Source organism: Heterodontus francisci, chromosome 43 (assembly GCF_036365525.1).
Source record: "Heterodontus francisci isolate sHetFra1 chromosome 43, sHetFra1.hap1, whole genome shotgun sequence".
Classification (NCBI taxonomy): domain Eukaryota; kingdom Metazoa; phylum Chordata; class Chondrichthyes; order Heterodontiformes; family Heterodontidae; genus Heterodontus; species Heterodontus francisci.
The window spans coordinates 7978177-7999794 of NC_090413.1; the positions used below are offsets into that span (position 1 = coordinate 7978177).

Below are 21618 nucleotides of genomic sequence, written 5' to 3' on the forward strand. Positions count from 1 at the left end.
AAGAATTGAATAGGGTAGATACGAAGAAACTATTTCCTCTGGTGGATGTATCAAGAACGAGGGAACATGCTGTTAAACATAGAGCTAGGCCATTATAGGAGGGAAATCAGGAATCATTTTCCCCCAAAAGGCTGTGGATGATGGGACTACCGGAGTTTTCAAGACTGAGATTGGTAGATTTTTGTTGGTGAATGGGATCAAGTGATACGGAGTTAAGGTGGGCAAATGGCATTGAGATATAAATTAGCCACAATCTAAATGAATGGCGGAATAAAATGACCCAGTCTCATTCCTGTGTTCTTAATTTTGATCAGTTCATCCTCAGATGAGGGAAGTATTGTAGCAGAACGATCGCTTAACTTCGTTTTTCAATGAGTTTTAATTGACATGAAACATGCATCGATCGTCTTGACCTCCTGGGATTTCTTGGATAAGCACAGATATTAGAAATAAAACAAGGCTTAAAAAGAGGCAGATGAGAAATCCAGAGCCAGTAACACTGAAGGAGATCAAGCCAAATATAGGAAATATGCAGATGAAGCAAGAAATTCGGAAGTGCGCAAGGTAAAGGATTTCATTAAAACAGAAAAGGTAAAACAAGTCAAAGAAAAGGTACATAAATGAAACAAAGTCATCTTAAGGAATGGTGGAGCTATTAAAGGAGGACTTTGTTTCAATTCCACGGATAATGGGATTGAAAGGTACAGGAGGAATAGATTGGATAAATATAAATAAGGAAGGAATACGGAAAAGTTGGTAGAACTCAAAGTGGAAAAGGCTTCAGACGTTGATGGTTTGTATCTTAGGATACTGAGGAGTCAGAGAGGAATTAGCAGAGGCTTTGACTAGAATCTTAGGAAAGTCTACATCATATCAGTGTGAGTCATTCAAAGAGGAAATAGTGAGAGTCCAGAGCCAACATGTACCCATTCAGGTGAAGGTTAGGACTAACAGGTCCAGGGAACCCTGGATGTCAAGGGATATAGAACATTGGATCAGGAAAAAAAAGGAGGCTTATGGCAGATCCCAAGCACTGAAAACAGCGGCGGCACGAGAGGAGTATAGAAAGTGTAGGGTGGCACTTAAAAAAGTAATTAGGAGAGTGAAGAGGGGGCATGAAAAAACACTGGCGGGCAAGATAAAGGAAAATCCCAAGGCATTTTATAAGTATATTAAGGGTAAGAGGATAACCAGGGAAAGACTAGGACCCATTAGGGACCAACGTGGCAATCTTTGTGTGGAGCTGGAGGACATAGGTGAGGTTTTAAATGATTACTTTTCATCTGTGTTCACTATGGAGAAGGACAATGTAGGTGTCGAGATCAGGGAGGGGGATTGTGATATACTTGAACATATAAGCATTGAAAGGGAGGAAATATTAGCTGTTTTAGTGGGCTTAAAAGTGGATAAATCCTCAGGCCCAGATGAGATGTATCCCAGGCTGTTATGTGAGGCAAGGGAGGAGATAGCAGGGGTTCTGACACAAATTTTCAAATCCTCTCTGGCCACAGGAGAGGTGCCAGAGGACTGGAGGACAGCGAATGTGGTATCATTATTCAAGAAGGGTAGCAGGGAGACCAGGTAATTACAGGCCGGTGAGTCTAACATCAGTGGTTGGGAAACTATTGGAAAAAATTCTGAGGGACAGGATTAATCTCCACTTGGCGAGGCAGGGATTAATCAGCATGGCTTTGTTAGGGGGAGATCGTGTCTAACTAACTTGATTGAATTTTTCGAGGAGGTGACTAGATGTGTAGATGAGGGTAAAGCCGTAGATGTAGTATACTTGGATTTCATTAAGGCTTTATTTATTTATTGTTTATTTAGAGATACAGCACTGAAACAGGCCCTTCGGCCCACTGAGTCTGTGCCGACCAACAACCACCCATTTATACTAACCCTACATTGATCCCATATTCCCTACCACATCCCCACCATTCTCCTACCACCTACCCACACTAGGGGCAATTTACAATGGCCAATTTATCTATCAACCTGCAAGTCTTTGGCTGTGGGAGGAAACCGGAGCACCCGGCGGAAACACACGTGGTCACAGGGAGAACTTGTAAACTCCGCACAGGCAGTACAAACAAAGAACAAAGAACAAAGAACAGTACAGCACAGGAACAGGCCATTCGGCCCTCCAAGCCTGCACCGATCTTGATGCCTGCCTAAACTAACACCTTCTGCACTTCCGGGGTCCGTATCCCTCTATTCCCATCCTATTCATGTATTTGTCAAGATGTCTCTTAAACGTCGCTATCGTATCTGCTTCCACCACCTCCCCTGGCAGCAAGTTCCAGGCATCACCACCCTCTGTGTAAAGAACTTGCCTCGCACATCCCCTCTAAACTTTGCCCCTCACACCTTAAACCTATGTCCCCTAGTAACTGACTCTTCCACCCTGGGAAAAAGCTTCTGACTATCCACTCTGTCCATGCCGCTCATAACTTTGTAAACCTCTATCATGTCGCCCCTCCACCTCCGTCGTTCCAGTGAAAACAATCCGTGTTTTTCCAACCTCTCCTCATAGCTAATGCCCTCCAGACCAGGCAACATCCTGGTAAACCTCCTCTGTACCCTCTCCAAACCCTCCACGTCCTTCTGGTAGTGTGGCAACCAGAATTGCACGCAATATTCTAAGTACCCAGAGCTGAACCCGGGTCGCTGGAGCTGTGAGGCTGCGGTACTAACCACTGCGCCGCCCCGTGGGAGATTGGTTAAGAAGGTAAGAGCCCATGGGATCCAGGGCAATTTGGTAAATTGGATCCAAAATTGGCTCAGTGGCAGGAGACAGAGGGTGATGGTCGAGGGCTGTTTTGCGATTGGAAGCCTGTGACCAGTGGTGTACCACAGGGATCGGTGCTGGGACCCTTGCTGTTTGTAGTGTACATTAATGACTTAGACGTGAATATAGGGGGTATGATCAGTAAGTTCACAGATGACACGAAAATTGGTGGTGATGTAAATAGTGGGGAGGAAAGCCTTAGATTACAGGGAGATATAGAGGAGCTGGTAAGATGGGCAGTGGCAAATGGAATTTAATCCTGAAAAGTGTGAAGTCATGCATTTTGGGAGGACTAACAAGGCAAGGGAATGCACAATGGATTGTAGGACCCTAGGAAGTACAGAAGGTCAGAGGGACCTTGGTGCACTTGTCCATAGATCACTGAAGGCAGCAGCACAGGTAGATAAGGTGGTTAGGAAGGCATATGGGATACTTGCCTTTATTAGCCGAGGCATTGAATATAAGAGCAGGGAGGTTATGATGGAGCTGTATAAAATGCTAGTTAGGCCACAGCTGGAGTACTGTGTACAGTTCTGGTCACCACACTATAGGAAGGATGTGATTTCACTGGAGAGGGCGCAGAGGAGATTCACCAGGATGTTAAAAACAAGAAATGCTGGAACCACTCAGCAGGTCTGGCAGCATCTGTGGAAAGAAAAGCAGAGTTAACATTTCGGGTCAGCGACCCTTCTTCGGAACCCGAAAACGTTGCTGACCCGAAACGTTAACTCTGCTTCGCTTTCCACAGATGCTGCCAGACCTGCTGAGTGGTTCCAGCATTTCTTGTTTTTATTTCAGATTTCCAGCATCTGCAGTATTTTGCTTTTAATTCACCAGGATGTTGTCTGGGCTGGAGCATTTCAGCTATGAAGAGAGACTGAAAAGGCTAGGGTTGTTTTCCTTAGAGCAGAGAAGGCTGAGGGGGGACGTGATTGAGGTGTACAAAAGTATGAGGGGCATTGATAGGTTAGATAGGAGGAAACTTTATCCCTTAGCGGAGGGGTCAAGAACCAGGGGGCATAGATTTAGGGGAGATTTGCGGAAACATTTTTTCACCCAGAGGGTGGTTGGAATCTGGAACACACTGCCTGAAGAGGTGGTGGAGGCAGGAACCCTCACAACATTTAAGAAGTATTTAGATGACCACTTAAAATGCCATAACATACAGGGCTACGGGCCAAATGCAGGAATATGGGATTAGAATAGTTGGGTGCTGTATGGCCAGCACAGACACGATGGGCCGAAGGGTTTCTGTGTTGTATAACTCTATGACTCTATAACATTCTTGGATATGGAAAATGTGCCAGAGGACTGGAGTGTTGTCAATGTAACACCTCTGTCCAAAAAAAAGAGAAACTAGGGCCAGAATTTTACCTCTCCCGTGGGTCCGTGGTCCGGGAGATGGAAGCAGATGCTGAAGACGCTCCCACTCCGCACACAGCTGCCACTCTGATCGAGTGCTAAGTGTCCAATTAGGGTCTCAGTGGCGGATTAATGGTTGAAAAGAGCGCGTTGAGGTGGGAGGGTGAGCACAGCCGGGGAGGGGCTAGACCCGGAAGGAGGTGCCAAAAGCCGTTTAGAAGGGCTTTCAGCACCCTCAGTGGCTCTGAGAGGGCTACTTACATCAAGGAGGAGGGTGGGAGGAACTGGAGCTGAGCATAAGGAATATTCCTGGCTGAGAGAGAAAGGAGTATCATTGCAATTAACGGGACGACCCATTCAATCACCATAAATCTACCAGAGACCTTGGAGGACCAGAACCCGCTTGCAGCAATGGCAGAAAGAGACAACTGCATGGCTCCAAGGTTCTCAGATGACTCCCTGCATGTCCTCCTTGTGGTGGCTGAGGCAAGGTGGGATGTCCTCTTCCCAGCAGACAGAAGGAGGAGGCCTCCCCAGGTCACCGAGAAGACATGGTTGGAGGTTGCGGAGAAGGTCAGCAACTGTAGGGTTGTGAGGAGAACTGGCTCCAGTGCCACAAGCTGGTCAATGACCTTCTGCACTCTGCCCGGGTAAAGATCATGTCGCAGTCATCACAGCTTTGAACTAATACGGGAGGTTCACTGGGTGTTGATGCTACAAAGTCAAAGCCATCCACCAGGAGTGATTGACTGCAGCCCTGTCACCAGCCGGGTGCTGGACACATCTGATAAGCACAATGGTCCAGAAATGTATCAACCGTACACTTCAATGTCATTGGTTACAGATGCAACATTCAGCACAAGGGATGAGTTGGTGCTCCTTCAAGTCACAGGTGAAGAGGGCACAGAATGCCCGAGAGAGAACCCGGACCAGTGGTGGTGTCGCCAACCTCACAGTTCTCACCAGTGTGGAGGAGGAGGCATTGCTGCTTGCAGGGGAGGACGGAGGATGGTCAGTAGCCGATGGTGAGGTCGGTGCACCTGGCCAGGGGGGTGAGTTCCCCGGAGTGTGATCGGGGTGGGGGCCGGGGTAGTGGCTCAAACAATGAAGGTTACTCGCGAGTTCAAACTCACACACCTGTGGCCACAATGCAGCCAATGACAAGTCCTTCAGTCCGGAGTGTCACTCACACCTGATCATTGTTTCCCCCTGCAGGTGAAACACAGCAGTGGCCAGGCAGCGTCTCCGGGTATCATCCATCCACCTCTGAGGAGGAGGAGGGGACCTCAGAGGGTGCAGTGTCACATCCTCGCTCTGCACCGAGCACCAGCTCAGAGACAGTCACCTCGATTGGGCTGGTTGCATTTTCGGATTCGTGCTCACAACCTGGTGCCAGCACCACACGAGTGCCGGAGCAGCTGCCAGAGGCAGTATTGGCCGATGCCTGTGACACTGGGAGGACTGTGGGAGACCAGACCGGTGCTGAGCCCCATGCTAATGATGAGCCTCTGAGGATCTCCGTTCAGCGAGAGATGCTGCAGGTGCAGTGTGAGGTGCGTGGAGATCTGGCGGAGTTACCGGAGACATTGTGTGCTCTGGCTCGGAATTTGCAGATCTCCATCCAGACCATGAGTAACACAGTCATAGAAACATAGAAAATAGGAGCAGGAGTAGGCCATTCGGCCCTTCGAGCCTGCTCCGCCATTCATTATGATCATGACTGATCATCTAACTCAGTAACATGTTCCCGCTTTCGCCCTATACCCTTTGATCCCTTTCGACCCAAGAGCTATATCTAACTCCTTCTTGAAAACATACGATGTTTTGGCCTCAACTGCTTTCTGTGGTAGCGAATTCCACAGGCTCACCACTCTCTGGGTGAAGAAATTTCTCCTCATCTCAGTCCTGAAAGGTTTACCCTGTGTCCTTAGACTATGACCCCTGGCTCTGGACTCCCCCACCATCGGGAACATTCTTCTTGCATCTACCCTGTCAAGTCCTGTTAGAATTTTATAGGTTTCTATGAGATCCCCCCTCACTCTTCTGAACTCCAGCAAATATAATGCTAACCGACTCAATCTCTCCTCATGTGTCAGTCCTGCCATCCCAGGAATCAGTCTGGTAAACCTTCGCTGCACTCCCTCTATAGCAAGAACATCCTTCCTCAGATAAGGAGACCAAAATTGCACACAATATTCCAGGTGTGGCCTCACCAAGGCCCTGTATAATTGCAGCAAGACATCCCTGCTCCTGTACTTGAATCCTCTCGCTATGAAGGCCAACATACCATTTGCCTTTTTTTACCGCCTGTTGCACCTGCATGCCTACCTTCAGCGACTGGTGTACGAGAACACCCAGGTCTCGCTGCATATTCCCCTCTCTCAGTTGATAGCCGTTCAGATAATAATCTGCCTTCCTGTTTTTGCTACCAAAGTGGATAACCTCACATTTATCCACATTATACTGCATCTGCCATGCATTTGACCACTCACTCAACTTGTCCAAATCACCCTGAAGCCTCTCTGCATCCTCCTCACAACTCACCCTCCCACCTAGTTTTGTGTCATCTGTGCGAATGGCCTCCTCCATTAACAGATTGACAGCTGCAGTGGAGGGCCCGATCCTGGAGGCCATCCAAAGCCTGCCGGAGGTACGCAGAGTCAGTGAGCTCTATGCAGCAGTGCCTCAGTGAGCTGTCGACGAGGCTCCTGCCTCAGAGGTCACCCCTCTGAGGTCAGGGATAGCAGAAATCACACTGTACCCTCCCAATATCTCAAACCGCAGATAACACACGAACAGACCATGAGAAATCAGTAATACATACCATCTTTATTAAGAAATTGAATCGAAGATTAAAGCGAAAAAGCGACAGCAGATATCACTAGACTATAATACAGAAAAGTTCTGCAAAACAATCTTGTAGTTACAGACCCATCAATCTAATTAGGTATCCAAGGCACCAGATGGTTTCCCAGGTGAGGTAGGGATGGAGGGGTTGGTGGTGAGATGCAGAGGATGAGGTGTGGCATTTGAGTATGGAGCTGGGAGGTGGAGGGCAGAGCAGGAGGGAGATGGCTCAGGGCTTCAGTTCACCTGTTAAGGTAGGAGGGCCCGCACCCCCCTCCCCTCCAAGAGCTCCTGGCCAATCGGATGGCTGCCAGCTTTTCAGTCCCAGCAGTGCCACCAGGAGCGATGGTCATTCAGATAATAATGAGCAGGGCAGGAACAGCCACAATGCAGGAGGCCCCGGAATTAAGGTAAGTTGGGTCAGGCTTGCTGGGGCCAATCAGGCAGGCCCTGGTGAGGGTGTGGGGTGTGGGTGGTTGTTGGAAGGGAGTGTGGGATTGATTGTCTTTCAGTGGGGTGGAACCTGCCAGCACGAGGGCCCTCTGAGGGCCACAGGGTACCTGATCAGGAGAGCCCTCCCAATGAGCCCACAAGGTGCCTGGCAGCCTCACCACGTGGCGAAGTTCCCACCTGCTGCTGCTAAAATATCAGCAGCGGCGGGAAGAGGCCCTTAAGTGGACAATGGCCACTTAAGGGCCTCAATTGGCCTGAGGGAGGGAGGGTGGTCCACCACCTACCCCGCAGCTGGTAAAATGCTGGGGGTGGCAGGAAGGCAACAGGCACACCACCCCCTGCCATCTGACCCAATTATATGCCCTCCCGCCTCCCAGCATGCTCCCTGGGGCCCAGTAAAATCCCAGCCTCTGAATACTGAAGGGAATGGGAACTGTTGAAAACTCATTCCATATCTTAAAGGAAGAGGACACACATCACGGTTTCCAAACAGCACTGCAAGTTTGACATTCCCAGAGCAGCTTCCAATGGGCCTGGCCAGGAGGGATATGAGGAAGCAAGACACACAGGAGTACAAAGCTGCACTAAAAACTTTCAACATTCTGAAAAATTGGATATGGTTCACCATGGTACAGGACAATAGGGATATTCTACCTTGTGGGTCTTCACATTACTGGCTAATATAAAATGGCAGAACAAAGTGTGTCGAGTCGGCTTTAGGACAGTTGCAGACAGGAGAGAGAGGGTGGGAGGGAGAGCCCCAGCCACACACCCACCATACCAATATCAGCTCAGGGCTGATTGCCCAGTGTACATGGACAAAATGTTGAAAAATAGTTTCACTTTCTACTTTGCACTGACTGTAACATTCAGGAAAATAATCATTGTGCTGACTTTTCACAGATCCAGTGTAGCTGATTACCACACGGCATATCATTCCACTTTCCAGAACCGAGCACCACTGCACAGTCTTCATTGTTGGAATTATTGGGCTCCCCCTGATTCCAAAACCTAAACACAAAAACATGATGAGAATAAAATTCTTTATAAGAATTCCCACTTCAAGTTGAAACTCAACAATTAACCAGGTCATGATGTCCCAGTGAGAGTCAGGTGGAGCTGTTTAACTGCAGTGTAGTAATGTAACCAGAGATCATTCAGCACCTGTTTGAGAGAAACCTGTTAGAATTGACAGATCCATGGTCGCTCAGTAAACTTGTATTTTTCTTGCGAATAAAGGGTTCATTTTAAAATTGCACGTTTTGCTGGCAGTGTTTGCTGGAAGCTGTGCACATCAGAAAATGGGCACAGAGTCTGTAATGTTCCATTAATGTGCTGATAAGCAGCACTGATAACAAAGAATCTCAGCAATAACATGCTCCTGTAAACTGCTCCTTAAATCCTACTCCACTGTTAGATATCAAGCAGTGATTTTTAATTTGAAATATTGCTTTGCCAGATGTGTGGAAGCTGAAGAATTGACGGACGGAGGGTGAGTTCTATTCCTCCACATAGAACATGCCGGAATGGGACAGACTGGCACTGATTCAGGGGCAAAACATTAGACTTTGTGACATTGTCAGCTTGGCGGAGTGTCCCATGTGACCAACCACAGACTCAGCTGACAGAAAAAGGCAGTCTGCCCAGGGCAGCATTATGCTTTCCCAGAACTGGTACAATACATGGAATAGTCACCACACTCTGTGAGGGGGAGGGAAGGCGATGGTGGAGGAGGGTGTGAGAGTGGGAGGGGGCAATGGAGAAGGGGAAATTGAGGAGGCAATGCGGGAGGTGATAATAGACAGGGAGGGGCAATAGAGGTGGGGATGATGGCGAGGGAGGAGGCAATGAATTGGAATGGCCAGTGGAGTGTGAGGAATGATGGAGAGGGAGGGAGAAATATGGATCGAGTGCAAAGGGCGACGGAGAGAGAGAGAGTGCATATGGAAAGGGATAAGTGATGGGGGGAGGGGGCGTGGAAGGGGTCATCGACAGGATAGGGGATGCAATAGAAAGGAGAGAAGTTGTGTCCCAAAGTTGGGTCACCTTAGAGTTGTGTGTGATTGATCACATGATATTTCTTTACCACATCTGCAGCATTAATTTGACACACGTAAACTGCCAACATCATTAAACTTTGTCAATTATACTGACATCACCCTTTGAAATCACAACATTTTGAGATTTTGGGTCATTTGAAGGGGTTTATGGGAAGACAGCAGGACAGTGGAATTGCTCTTACACAGCTGACACAAGCATAATGGTGATAGTGTAAAATGGACAATTGTGCAAACGCGGGATATTGTCAGGACCCATAGCCATTTGCAAGTATCCAGTGCCTTCAGCCATTCCTTGATGTCACGTGAAGTATCAACATCCTGGGGGTTACCATTGACCAGAAACTGAACTGGAGTAGCCATATCAATACCGTGGCTACAAGAGGAGGTCAGAGGCTCGGAATCCTGCAGCCAGTAACTCACCTCCTGACTCCCCAAAGCCTGTCCACCATCAACAAGGCACAGGTCAGGAGTGTGATGGAATACTCTCCACTCGCCTGCATGTGTGCAGCTCCAACAACACTCAAGAAGTTCAACACCATCCAGAACAAAGCAGCCCACTTGATTGGCACCCCAGTCACCAACATTCACTCCTTCCACCACCGACACACAGTGGCAGCTGTGTGTACCATCTACAAGATGGACTGGAGCAACTCACCAAGGCTACTCTGCCAGCACCTTCCAAACTCACAACCTCTCCCACCTAGAAGGACAAGGCCAGCAGATACATGGGAACACCACCAACTGCACGTTCCCCTCCAAGCCACACACCATCCTGACATGGAACTATTTTGCCGTTCCTTCACTGTCACTGGGTCAAAATCCAGGAACTACCTTCCTAACCGCACTGTGGGTGTACCTACCCCACATGGACTGCAGTGGTTCAAGAAGGCAGCTTGAAAACAAATCCAGCTTCCTGTTTAATGTTCAGTGTCACTGATATTGTCCAGAATGTGCAACTGAAAAGAGAACTCACTTTACAGAGGAAGTATAATCCGTTCCATCCACCCAGCGCCAGTCACCTTCAGAGATCGAATCACTGAGGCCAATCCAGGAACGTTTTGCAATCAATGTTCCAATAAATGCCTGTCATGTAAATAAAGTGTCACGACTGTATATGGAGCAATATAGATTTTCACAATATTAGTGACAAACTCTCCAGTTGACAATCTTCTGTCTGAGGCCTTTACCCATTTATTTTAAACCAGCTTCCCTCCCAAATGAATATTGGACAGAGGAATGTGTGATGATTGCAGTTTCAGTTTGACTCAGTTGCACTTTTGACTGAGTCAGAAGATCAAGAGTTCAAACCCCCGCCAGGACTTTAGTGCATGTTGTAAGATGAGACTTCAATTCGACAGTGAGAACGTGCTGCCTTTTGGATGAGACATTATTGTAGTTGTTACTGTATTCGTAATCCAGAGATTTTGAGATCAAATCCCTCTATAGTAGTTTGAGAATTGGAATTCAGTTTAAAAGATCTTGAAATAAAACATTAGCATCAGTAAAAGTGATTATGAAATTGTCGGATGTTATAGGTTTAGGGTTAGTTATCACATCCTTTAGAATAGATTTTCCCTACTATGATGTCAAATTAACAGTTCTGTAGTTGCCTGCTTTCTCTCTCCCTCCTTTCTTAAATGCTGGGGTTACATTTGCCACTTTCCAGTCAACAGAAATCATTCCAGAATCAATAGAATTTTGAAAGATAACCACCAACGCATCCACTATCTCTCTAGCCACCTCTTTCAACACTCTGGGATGCAGGTCATCTGGTCCAGGGCATTTGTCAACCTTCAACCCAGTTAACTTTTCGAGTGCTACCTCTTTATTAATACTAATTTCGTTCAGTTCCTCATTTTCACAAGTTCCTTGGTTCACTCGTATTTCTGGGACATTTTCTGTATCTTCCTCCGTGAAGAGAGACACAAGGTAATTTTTAGTTTCTCTGCCATTTCCCTGTTCTCCATTATAAATTCTCCTGTCTCCGCCAGTAATGGAGCCATATTTGTCCTTGCTAATCTTTTCTTTTTCACATACCTAAAGAAGCTTTTACCGTCCACCGTTATGTTTCTTGCTAGCTTGCATTCATATTCCCTTTTCCCTTTTTTAGTTTCTTCATTATCTGTTGCTGGATTCTAAATTGCTCCCAATCCTCGGACTTACTACTTTTCCTGACAATCATATAACCCACTTCCTTTGATCAAATGCAATGTTTAACTACTTTAGCCATGGTTGATTTATGTTGGGTTTTTGTGTCTTACAGGAATGCATATTTGTTGCAGACCATGCAATATTTATTTAAATACTAGCCATTGCCTGTCTACTGTCAAATCTTTTCGTGTATTTTCCAAATCCACCATAGCCAACTTGCCCCTCTTACCTTTGTAGTTTCCTTTGTTCAGATTTCACTTTCAAAGTTAATGTAAAAATCTATCATATTATGGTCACTATTTCCCAAAGGCTCCTTTACAGAAAGGTTATTAATTAGCCTTTTCTCATTACATAATACTAAATCTAAAATAGCCCGATTCCTAGTGGGTTCTTAAATGTGTTTTTTTACTTCTTTGGCCTCCTTGTCTCGAGAGACAATGGGTAAGCGCCTGGAGGTGGTCAGTGGTGTGTGGAACAGCGCCTGGAGTGGCTATAAAGGCCAATTCTAGAGTGACAGGCTCTTCCACAGGTGCTGCAGAAAAATTTGTTTGTCGGGGCTGTTACACAGTTGGCTCTCTCCTTGCGCCACTGTCTTTTTTCCTGCCAACTGCTAAGTCTCTTCGACTTGCCACACTTTAGCCCCGCCTTTATGGCTGCCCGCCAGCTCTGGCGAACGCTGGCAACTGACTCCCACGACTTGTGATCAATGTCAAATGTACTGCGCCAGAAACCCATCTCGCACACATTCCAGGAATTCATCCTCCACGGCATTCCTGCTGATTAGATTTACCCAGTCTATAGATAAATTTAATTTGCCCATTATTACTGTATTACCCATGTTAAATGCACCTCTAATTTCCTGATTTATACCATTTGGTGGTCTGTAAACAACTCCCACCAATGTTTGCTGCCCATTGCAGTTTCTTAGCTCCACCCAAATTGATTGTACATCTTGATCCTTCGATCTAAGAACCTCTCTCACTAATGAACTGATCTTGTCCCTTATTAAGAGTGCTAACCCACCTCCTTTTCCTTTTTGACTATCATTCCTAAATGATGAATATCATTGAATATTCAGTCCCAGTCTTGGTCACCCTGCAACCACGTCTCTGTAATGGCAGTTCAATCATACCCATTTATCTCTATTTTAGCCTTCAAATCAACTACCTTCTTGCAAATGCTATGTGCATTCAGATAGAGTGCCCTTAACTTTCTCTTTTTAACATTATTCCTTATTCTAATCCTGTTTGATGTTTTCCTTCAGTTCGTCTGAGTTCTAATTTTGCTCACTATTTTTCTATATCCTGTTACCAATTTTGCTTTCTTCCGAGCTTCGCTTCTTACCACTCTCAGATTATCAATTCCCTTATTTCTATATTGCTCTCCTGCCTTCTCCTCTCTCTCTAAATGATCACATCTTCTTTCACTTGATCCCTCACCTCCACTATTTAGTTTAAAGTGGCGCAGTGGTTAGCACCGCAGCCTCACAGCTCCAGCGACCCGGGTTCAATTCTGGGTACTGCCTGTGTGGAGTTTGCAAGTTCTCCCTGTGTCTGTGTGGGTTTCCTCCGGGTGCTCCGGTTTCGTCCCACAAGCCAAAGACTTGCAAGTTGATAGGTAAATTGGCCATTAGCAATTGCCCCTAGTATAGGTAGGTGGTAGGGAAATATAGGGACAGGTGGGGAAGTGGTAGGAATATAGAATTAGTGTAGGAGTAGTATAAAATGGGTGGTTGATGGTCGGCACAGACTCGGTGGGCCAAAGGGCCTGTTTCAGTGCTGTATCTCTAAACTAAACTAAACTAAAGCCCTCTCGACCATCCTAGTTATACAACTCGCCAGAACACTGGTCCCGGCACGATTCAGGTGAAGACTATCCCAACGGTACAGCTCCCATTTTCCCCAGTACTGGTACCAGTGCCCCATGAAACCCATTTCTCCCACATCAATCTTTGAGGCATGCATTTAACTGTCTAATCTTATTTACCCTATGTCAATTTGCTCGTGGCTCAGGTAATAATCCAGAGATTCTACTTTTTAATTCAGCCCCTAACTGCTCGTATGCAGAACCTCTTTCCTAGTCCTATCTATGTCGGGGATCAGAGGGCATCGAGCAGCTGAATGTACGCTGTCAGGGGAATGAAGTACAATGTTTTCATTCTAAGGCAGCAGAAGGAAGAATCATGGTTTGGAACCCCAGAGATGCTGTGTGGTCAGAGATTATAACAACAATTAAAAAGCAATTAGAAAAATATTTGAACAGGAATAGAAAAGCATTTGATGAAAGGGCAGGGTATTTGTTTGGAGTAGATCGAGTTGAAGGGATAGTATCAGCGGAGGAATGAGAGCTGAATGGCCTTTGTCTCTGTCCTTCAGCTTTTATATCACCACTGAACATGCTGACAAATGATCAGCCATTGGTGAATTGGAAATTATAATGATCTCCTACCTGTTCCACAGCACTGTTGATGACAACCAGATTGGCGTCCATTGATGCACAGGATTTCTGGGCATCTGCCCAGTCTTTTTTGTTTGGTGAAAAGTAATAACAGTTTTGCCAGAACCAGATCCATTGGTCAGGACACTGGAAATGAGGCAGATCTGGAAAGACATTTGAATAAATGTTAGAGGCAGCTGGGACACTCACAAACTTCCTTATTCACCGAGTTTTTACCCAGCATTGTAAAGCTGCTGGTTACAGATCATCAAGTGTCTGACCCCAGGCGTGATCCAACTCAGAATCTCACACTCCAGGGTCTAGTAATTGGATCTGGCCTGAACCAGACATAATTCCAATGTGGCAAACTGCATGTGGATAAAAAGGACCATGGGAAATCAGTCTGCTGGGCCTAATGATTTATTACCAGTAGACTTCAGACCCCAGTCATAATCCCAGAGGCAGCTCCACAGACCCAGGTGCCAAACTCCAGAGACAGCTCAATGGACCCAGGAGCCAGCAAGATCATCTGGCCCAGCAGAGGCCTTTCAGAGAATCCAGTGAGGGGAGAAAGTCAGGGCAACAGACATGGGGGGGGGGGGGGGGTGGGGGTGGTGCAGGGAGCGGGGAAGGGGAGGTAGTTGGCAGGGAAAGTAGTCAGTGATGAAGTAGAGGTGTTGGGGGAAGGTGGAAGGGATACAGTCTGGGAAGGGGAAGCAGTTGGATGGAGGACGAGAGGTGGATTGTGCAAAGTTGCCAGACTTTCTATTTGCATCTGCAAAGTGTCAAATGTATGTTTCAGCTGCATGTCCTTTCACAATCTGGGAAGCGCCGCACTTCCAGCACAGAATTAATGAACTCACCACCCACCATATTGGATCCTTCGGCACCTGCACAACAGGCTGAGCGCAATTCAATTTCTAGGCCAACATTTCTTGAGTCACTCCCCAGCAATGAATAACTGAGGTGTTTGCTGTTGCCTTCCACACAGATGAGTGACCATAATATGATAGAATTCTCCATCAAGATGGAGAGTGACGTAGTTGATTCTGAGACTAGGGTCCTGAATCTTAATAAAGGAAACTACAAAGGTATGAGGTGCGAGTTGGCTATGATGGACTGGGAAACATTACTTAAAGGGATGACGGTGGATTGGCAATGGCAAACATTCAAAGAGCGCATGGATGAACTGCAACAATTGTTTATTTCTGTCTGGCACAAAAGGGAAATTAGAGATAGCGTTAGATCCAAGGAAGAGGCATACAAATTCGCCAGAAAAAAACAACAGACCTGAGGATTGGGAGCAGTTTAGAATTCAGCAAAGGAGGACCAAGGGATTGATTAAGAAGGGGAAAATAGAATACGAGAGTAAGCTTGTGGGGAACATAAAAACTGACTGTAAAAGATTCTATAGGTATGTGAAGAGAAAAAGATTGGTGAAGACAAATGTAGGTCCCTTACAGTCAGAAACAGGGGAATTTATTATGGGGAACAAAGAAATGGCTAAACTAAATGTCTTCACAAAGGAGGACACAAATAACACCAGAAATGTTGGCGAACACAGGGTTTAGTGAGAGGAAGGAAAGACAGAAATGGTGTTGGGGAAATTGATGGGATTGAAGGCCGATAAATCCCCAGGGCCTGATAGTCTACATCCCAGAGTACGTAAGGAAGTGGCTCTAGAAATAGTGGATGCATTGGTGGTCATCTTTCAAGATTCTATCGACTCTGGAACAGTTCCTACAGATTGGAGGTTAGCTAATGTAACCCCACTATTTAAAAAGGGAGGTCGAGAGAAAGCAGAGAATTATAGACCAGTCAGCCTGACATCGGTAGTGGGGAAAATTCTAGAGTCCGTATTCAAAGATTTTATAGCAGAGCACTTGGAGAAAAGTGGTAGAATCGGACAGAGTCAAAATGGATTTCTGAAAGGGAAATCATGCTCGACAAATCTACTAGTTGGCGGCACAGTGGTTAGCACCGCAGCCTCACAGCTCCAGGGACCTGGGTTTGATTCTGGGTACTGCCTGTGCGGAGTTTGCAATTTCCCCCTGTGACTGTGTGGGCTTTCGCCGGGTGATCTGGTTTCCTCCCACAGCCAAAAACTTGTAGGTTGATAGGTAAATTGGCTGCTGTAAATTGCCCCTAGTGTAGGTAGGTGGTAGGAGAATGGTAGAGAATTTGGGATTACTGTAGGGTGGTTGTTGGTCGGCACAGACTTGGTGGGCCGAAGGGCCTGTTTCAGTGCTGTATCACTATAACTACTAGAATTCTTCAAGGATGTAACTAGTAGAGTTGATGAGGGGGAGCCAGTGGATGTGGTTTATTTAGACTTTCAGAAGGCTTTTGACAAAGTCCCACTCCTTTCTGGAGTTCTGGGTTCTGGTCATTAACAAGGCCCTGAACCTAACACAGGCCTGGCCCCAGGCAGCGGTGGGCACCCAGCAGTGGAGTCAGAGAGCTGATGTAGGCAAACAGCACAGTCATGTATCTGGCTGTGAGGCCTCGTGTCCAAAAAGAGCCAAAGGATCTGCTGGGTCCCTGTGGAGGATGAAATCCACTGACCACAGGGCACTGTGGCCTGTCCTCTGAGAGCCCCAGGCCCAAGGACAGGCCACATTATCTTTAAACACCCCGCACGCACGCAACTTGTATTCACAGAGAAAACTCAGACTCCAGGTGCTGGTGACCCCTCCCTTCAGATCCACACGATTGCAATGCCTGCACCTGTTATAGACACAGGAGCTCTGCCCCACCCCATTCCCCTCCCGGGGTAGCTGGAAGCCCTGGGGTAATCTTTCCCCTCCAGTCAGTTGGGGAATTGAGCATCTCCAGGAGCAGAGAGAGGAGGGAAATTGCTTGCTGATGTGATCACACCAGATACAAATGTATATAGTAACTGGAGTCAGTGATGAGTAGCTGTACAGTATTATCAATCAGCTGATTCCAGTGTCAACATTCAGATAGTTTCCAGTATGAATAATTGGAGATTAAAGGACTTGACAGGGTCGATGCAGGAAGCATGTTCCCGATGGTGGGGGAGTCCAGAACCAGGGGTCATAGTCTAAGGATATGGGGTAAACCTTTCAGGACTGAGATGAGGAGAAATTACTTCACCCAGAGAGTGGTGAGCTAGAACCACAGAAAGCAGTTGAGGCCAAAACATTGTATGTTTTCAAAAAGGAGTTAGATATAGCTCTTGGGGCGAAAGGGATCAAAACGTATGGGGAGAAAGTGGGAACAGGTTAATGAGTTGGATAATCAGCCATGATCATAATGAATGGCGGAGCAGGCTCGAAGGGCCGAATGGCCTTCTCCTGCTCCTATTTTCTATATTTCTATGTCTTCTCTGATGATTATTTAACTTACTTTCCTGAAGCTGTGAAATTTTAGTCCTAAGTTCAGTGAGTGAGTTTCTTGTCTCCTCAGACATTCCTGTAACTGAAAGAGGAAAACACTTTAGATCATGTGATACTGTTTCCCCAGAGATCATTATCACCTCTCTCGGCTTACTTTGAAAGGGCAGTGATACTCCTCAACACATTATCAATCTTTATATAAAAGTATAAAAACCTTGTGTTCAGCACATGTACATCACACTTCAAACAATCAGAATAGGCAAAGAGAGAAAGACAGTCACTTTATGCTGATCTTTTCTAACCTGGAAGCAGACATTTACAAGCATCTGACAATCTACATGCTTTCTCAACAGGAGGAATGATCTGCTCATGGACTTCAGGATGTCCCTATTGACAGGAATTAGACTGTAGCCTTAAAGAGACAGGGCATTGAAACACAGAGCCATCTTTGCAACAGAATACTACATTCTGCAATATAGGTTCCTGTGGTTATATACAGAATATGATCCAGCCTCCCATGAGTACTACTACAGGGGGTCAGCTAATAATGTATTAAATGTCTCACATGAAGCACAGCACACTACATGTGCAGCAAGCACAAACATCTGATTGTTTTTTGGGAAATCAAATAGTTTTCCCGCTCTCCACTTACTTCACTGTTTCATGACATCTCAGCCCCAGGATATCGCTGCAGGAGTTCCTCACGGGAGCATCCATCTTCAGTCATTTCATCAAACTGACCTGACTTGGACATACGTCATGGTTCCCAAGTTGGTGGTCAATATCCTTGAATTCCCTAATGAAACCCATAGTGGGAAAACCATTGCCATGGGAATTGCACAGTTCAAGGAGGAAGTCCACTGTCACCATCTCAGCTAGTGATGGTCAATAAGAGTGCTTGCTCAGCCTCTGAGAGGGACGTTCAGAGTCAACCATGTTGTTATGGGACTCGACTCACATATAGACCAGACTGGGTAAAGACAGCAGGTTTCCGTCCTTTTCGAACGATGAAGAACCAATTGGGATTTTTTGACAATCTAACAACTTCATGGCCACATTTACAGATTCCAGAATTGTTTTTCCTGACTTTCTAAACTGAAGTTAAATTTTTGAACTGTCACACAAGGATTTCACCTCACACTCTGTGAATATTAGTCCAGGCCTCAGGATTATTGTCCAGCAAAATGCCAATGTTCTCCACTTGACCTTGTCGGCATTCTGTTGCAGATGCATCTGTCCATAACAGCATTGGTAGGAGTGACCCTCGCACGGGCCTTGTGGAGGTTAATTCCAGTCTTCACACTGCGGGTACTCTCCATTGTGTCATGTGCAATGCCACCTTGCTCAGTAGAGTAGATGTATAACAGAGCTAGAAGCTCACATCTGGGCATCCATGTGACTATTTGGGTCATCAGCAGTAGTGGATGTGTTTTCCATCACAATCTGTAAACTCAGCATCCAGCTTATCCCTCACTCCTCTACCACCATCAGCCAATCCTATTTCAGTAAGGAATCTGGAAACATCTGTCAGTAGCAGCACCAGAGAAATCTGAGAATGTGTTCCTCGGATAAGCAGAGAGATCCTGGTGTCCATATACACAAATCCTAGAGCCCCTATAAATAGATACAGACTGAATCTGCAGTGGCTGGGTTAGGAGGTGTATGCTTATAATGTGTAACTCTGTAAATGAATATAAAAGTGTGCAAAGATTGGCTCCAGTTCTATCCTTCACTAACTGACTTTCTGGTGTTAGAATATAGTAACATAAGATGGTTGCTTAAAGGTGAAGGTTGGAAAAAAAAGAAAAAAATCAGACAGAAAATTACAATGCCAGTAATCATTGTGAAAAATTGCAGAAAGCAAGTATAAATTGTTGGGCTATCATGACACTCGGATGTTCTCTGAGGCTGAACAGTGTGACTGGTGAAGAATGAAGTGGATATATTGACACAGGTGACCTCCCTACCAAAGAGGAAACAAGGAATGGCTTTGGCATTGTCGCTTCCTGCCAGAAGTAAAATCAGAAATAAAGTATTTTGTGAGCTGGATGCCCATCAACTGGATAGTGATGAAGGTTTGGACCTTCTATTCGAGTGCTTGGGCAAAATTTACAAGAAAGATGATTTGTTAAATATCTATGAAGCACGGTCAGAATTTGATGGATTTCCAAAAACAGATGGTCATTTCATGGAGAAATATATCATGGACTTGAACTGATTGATGAAATTCAATTTCAGGATGCCTGCAGTTTTGGTCTCCATACTTAGAGAGGCATATACTTGCATTGGAAGCAGTTCAGAGCAGGTTCACTGGGCTGATTCCTGGGATGAAGAGGTGCCTTATGAGGGAGGATTGAGCAAATTGGGCCGATACTCATTGGAGTTTCGAAGAAAGAGAGGTGATCTTATTGAATCATATCAGATTCTGAGGGGGCTGGACAGGATAGATACTGAGAGGATGTTTCCTCTTGTGGGGGAATCTAGAATTAGGGCGCACAGTTTAAGAATAAGAGGTCTCCCATTTGAGATGGAGATGATGAGGATTTTTTCCCTCAGAGAGTCATCTTTGGAATTCTCTTCCCCGGAGAACAGTCAAGGCTGAGTCATTGAATATATTCAAAGCTGAGCGAGACAGATTTTTGATCAACAAGGGAACCAAGGTTTCTGGGGAAGGAAAGTGATGTTAAGGCCACAATCAGATCAGCCATTATCTTACTGAATGGCAGGGCAGGCTCGAGTGGCTGAATGGACTACTCCGCCTCCTATTTCTTATCATCTTATGCTTCAGTACTAGCATTTAAATTGCTGGATTGTGCTGAGGTGTCTAATGTACAGGGTACTGGTTATAACTGGTGTTTGGTTCTCAGAGAGGGATCAGATGTCTGCTGCTTTGAATGAATTCCTGGGGAAACAATCATTTCCTTCATCCTTTGTGGAACAAATGGGACATTCCATGATGGCAAAAGAATAGAGGACTCAATGATTGCCAGATTTCAAAATGGTCTCGAAACTGGACACAGGCATCAAGACAATGGAAGAGTTAAAGACAGGCAGAAGGGGGATGAAAATACTTTTTTGCAGATCGGCCATTATAGCAGAAGACAGAATTGGAACAGCAATATGAGAGAAATGAATTCCAGTTGGATTCCATCCCAGGAATGTCTAAGAAACAGTTAATAGGTATATCAGCTTTGGCTGAAAGTAGCTTCAGGCAGTGAACTGCTCAAAGCAGAGAGGCACATGTTGAAGAGAATTCTGTGGAAGAGGATGAAGATAGTGATGAATCTGAACCATTTATACTGGTCACAAGGACTTTTAGTCCTGTGATCAATGTGTCAGTTGCAGACTCATTTACCTGTGCAGTGCTAGATATTTCTTGCACTTCAACAGTATCTAGAACAGATTGATCATAAGAACGTTAGAACTTAAGAGATAGGAGCAGGAGTAAACAGACTATATGGCCTTGTGAGCCTGCTCCATGGTTGATCTTCTGCCTCAACTCCACTTTCCTGCCTGATCTCCATATCCCTCAATTACCTGGGAGGCCAAAAATCTATCTCAGCCTGAAATATTCTCAAAGTTGGAGCATCCACAACCCTCTGGGATAGGCAATACCAAAGATTCACAACTCTTTGAGTGAAGAAATTTCTCCTCATCTCAGTCCTAAAAGATCAGCCCCTTATCCTGAGACTTTGCCCCCATGTTCAAGATTCCCCAGCCAGGGGAAACAAACTCTGACAGTCTGCCCTTCCATGCCCTTTCAGAAACTTATATGTTTTAATGAGATGATCTCACATTCTTCTAAACTCCAGAGATTATAGGCCCAATTTACTCAGCCTATCATCATGGGACAACCTCTCATCCCAGGAACCAATCAAGTGAACCTTAGCTGCACTACCTCCAATGCATGGAACTTATTCGTTGATGCACTATTTTGACGGAACTGATTTTTTTCTGTTGTTTAAAACAGTATGCCTTTGAGACACTGTTTAAAAACAGTGTGCCTTTAAGAATGAGCACAGTGTGCCAGCAGCTGCACCTGTTTCCTAAGCCACAGCAGGAGAAAGGTCACATGGTGTACTGTAACTTTTATCTGTGTGGAAAAAAAGGTTAAACCGGTTTGAACTGGAAGATCGGCGAAGTGTGCTTGCCTGGAAAGAAG

At 45.8% G+C, this 21618-nt stretch overlaps 1 protein-coding gene across 3 annotated transcripts in view; it reads right to left on the bottom strand.

Annotated features, from left to right (window-relative positions):
• Positions 1-6960: 6960 nt before the first annotated feature.
• The window catches only part of LOC137355584 (CD209 antigen-like protein C), a 30752-nt gene continuing 16094 nt past the window's right edge, over positions 6961-21618 (bottom strand). For 2 of the 3 annotated variants that reach the window (XM_068020861.1, XM_068020860.1), the window contains 4 exons: positions 17467-17538; positions 14110-14261; positions 10484-10593; positions 6961-8461 (listed from right to left, as the gene is read on the bottom strand). In XM_068020861.1, the coding sequence (XP_067876962.1) occupies positions 8332-8461; positions 10484-10593; positions 14110-14261; positions 17467-17538 (464 nt within the window). In that variant the 3' untranslated portion in view covers positions 6961-8331. The remainder of the gene's footprint in view (positions 8462-10483; positions 10594-14109; positions 14262-17466; positions 17539-21618) is intronic. The other variant, XM_068020862.1, reaches the window with a different exon arrangement.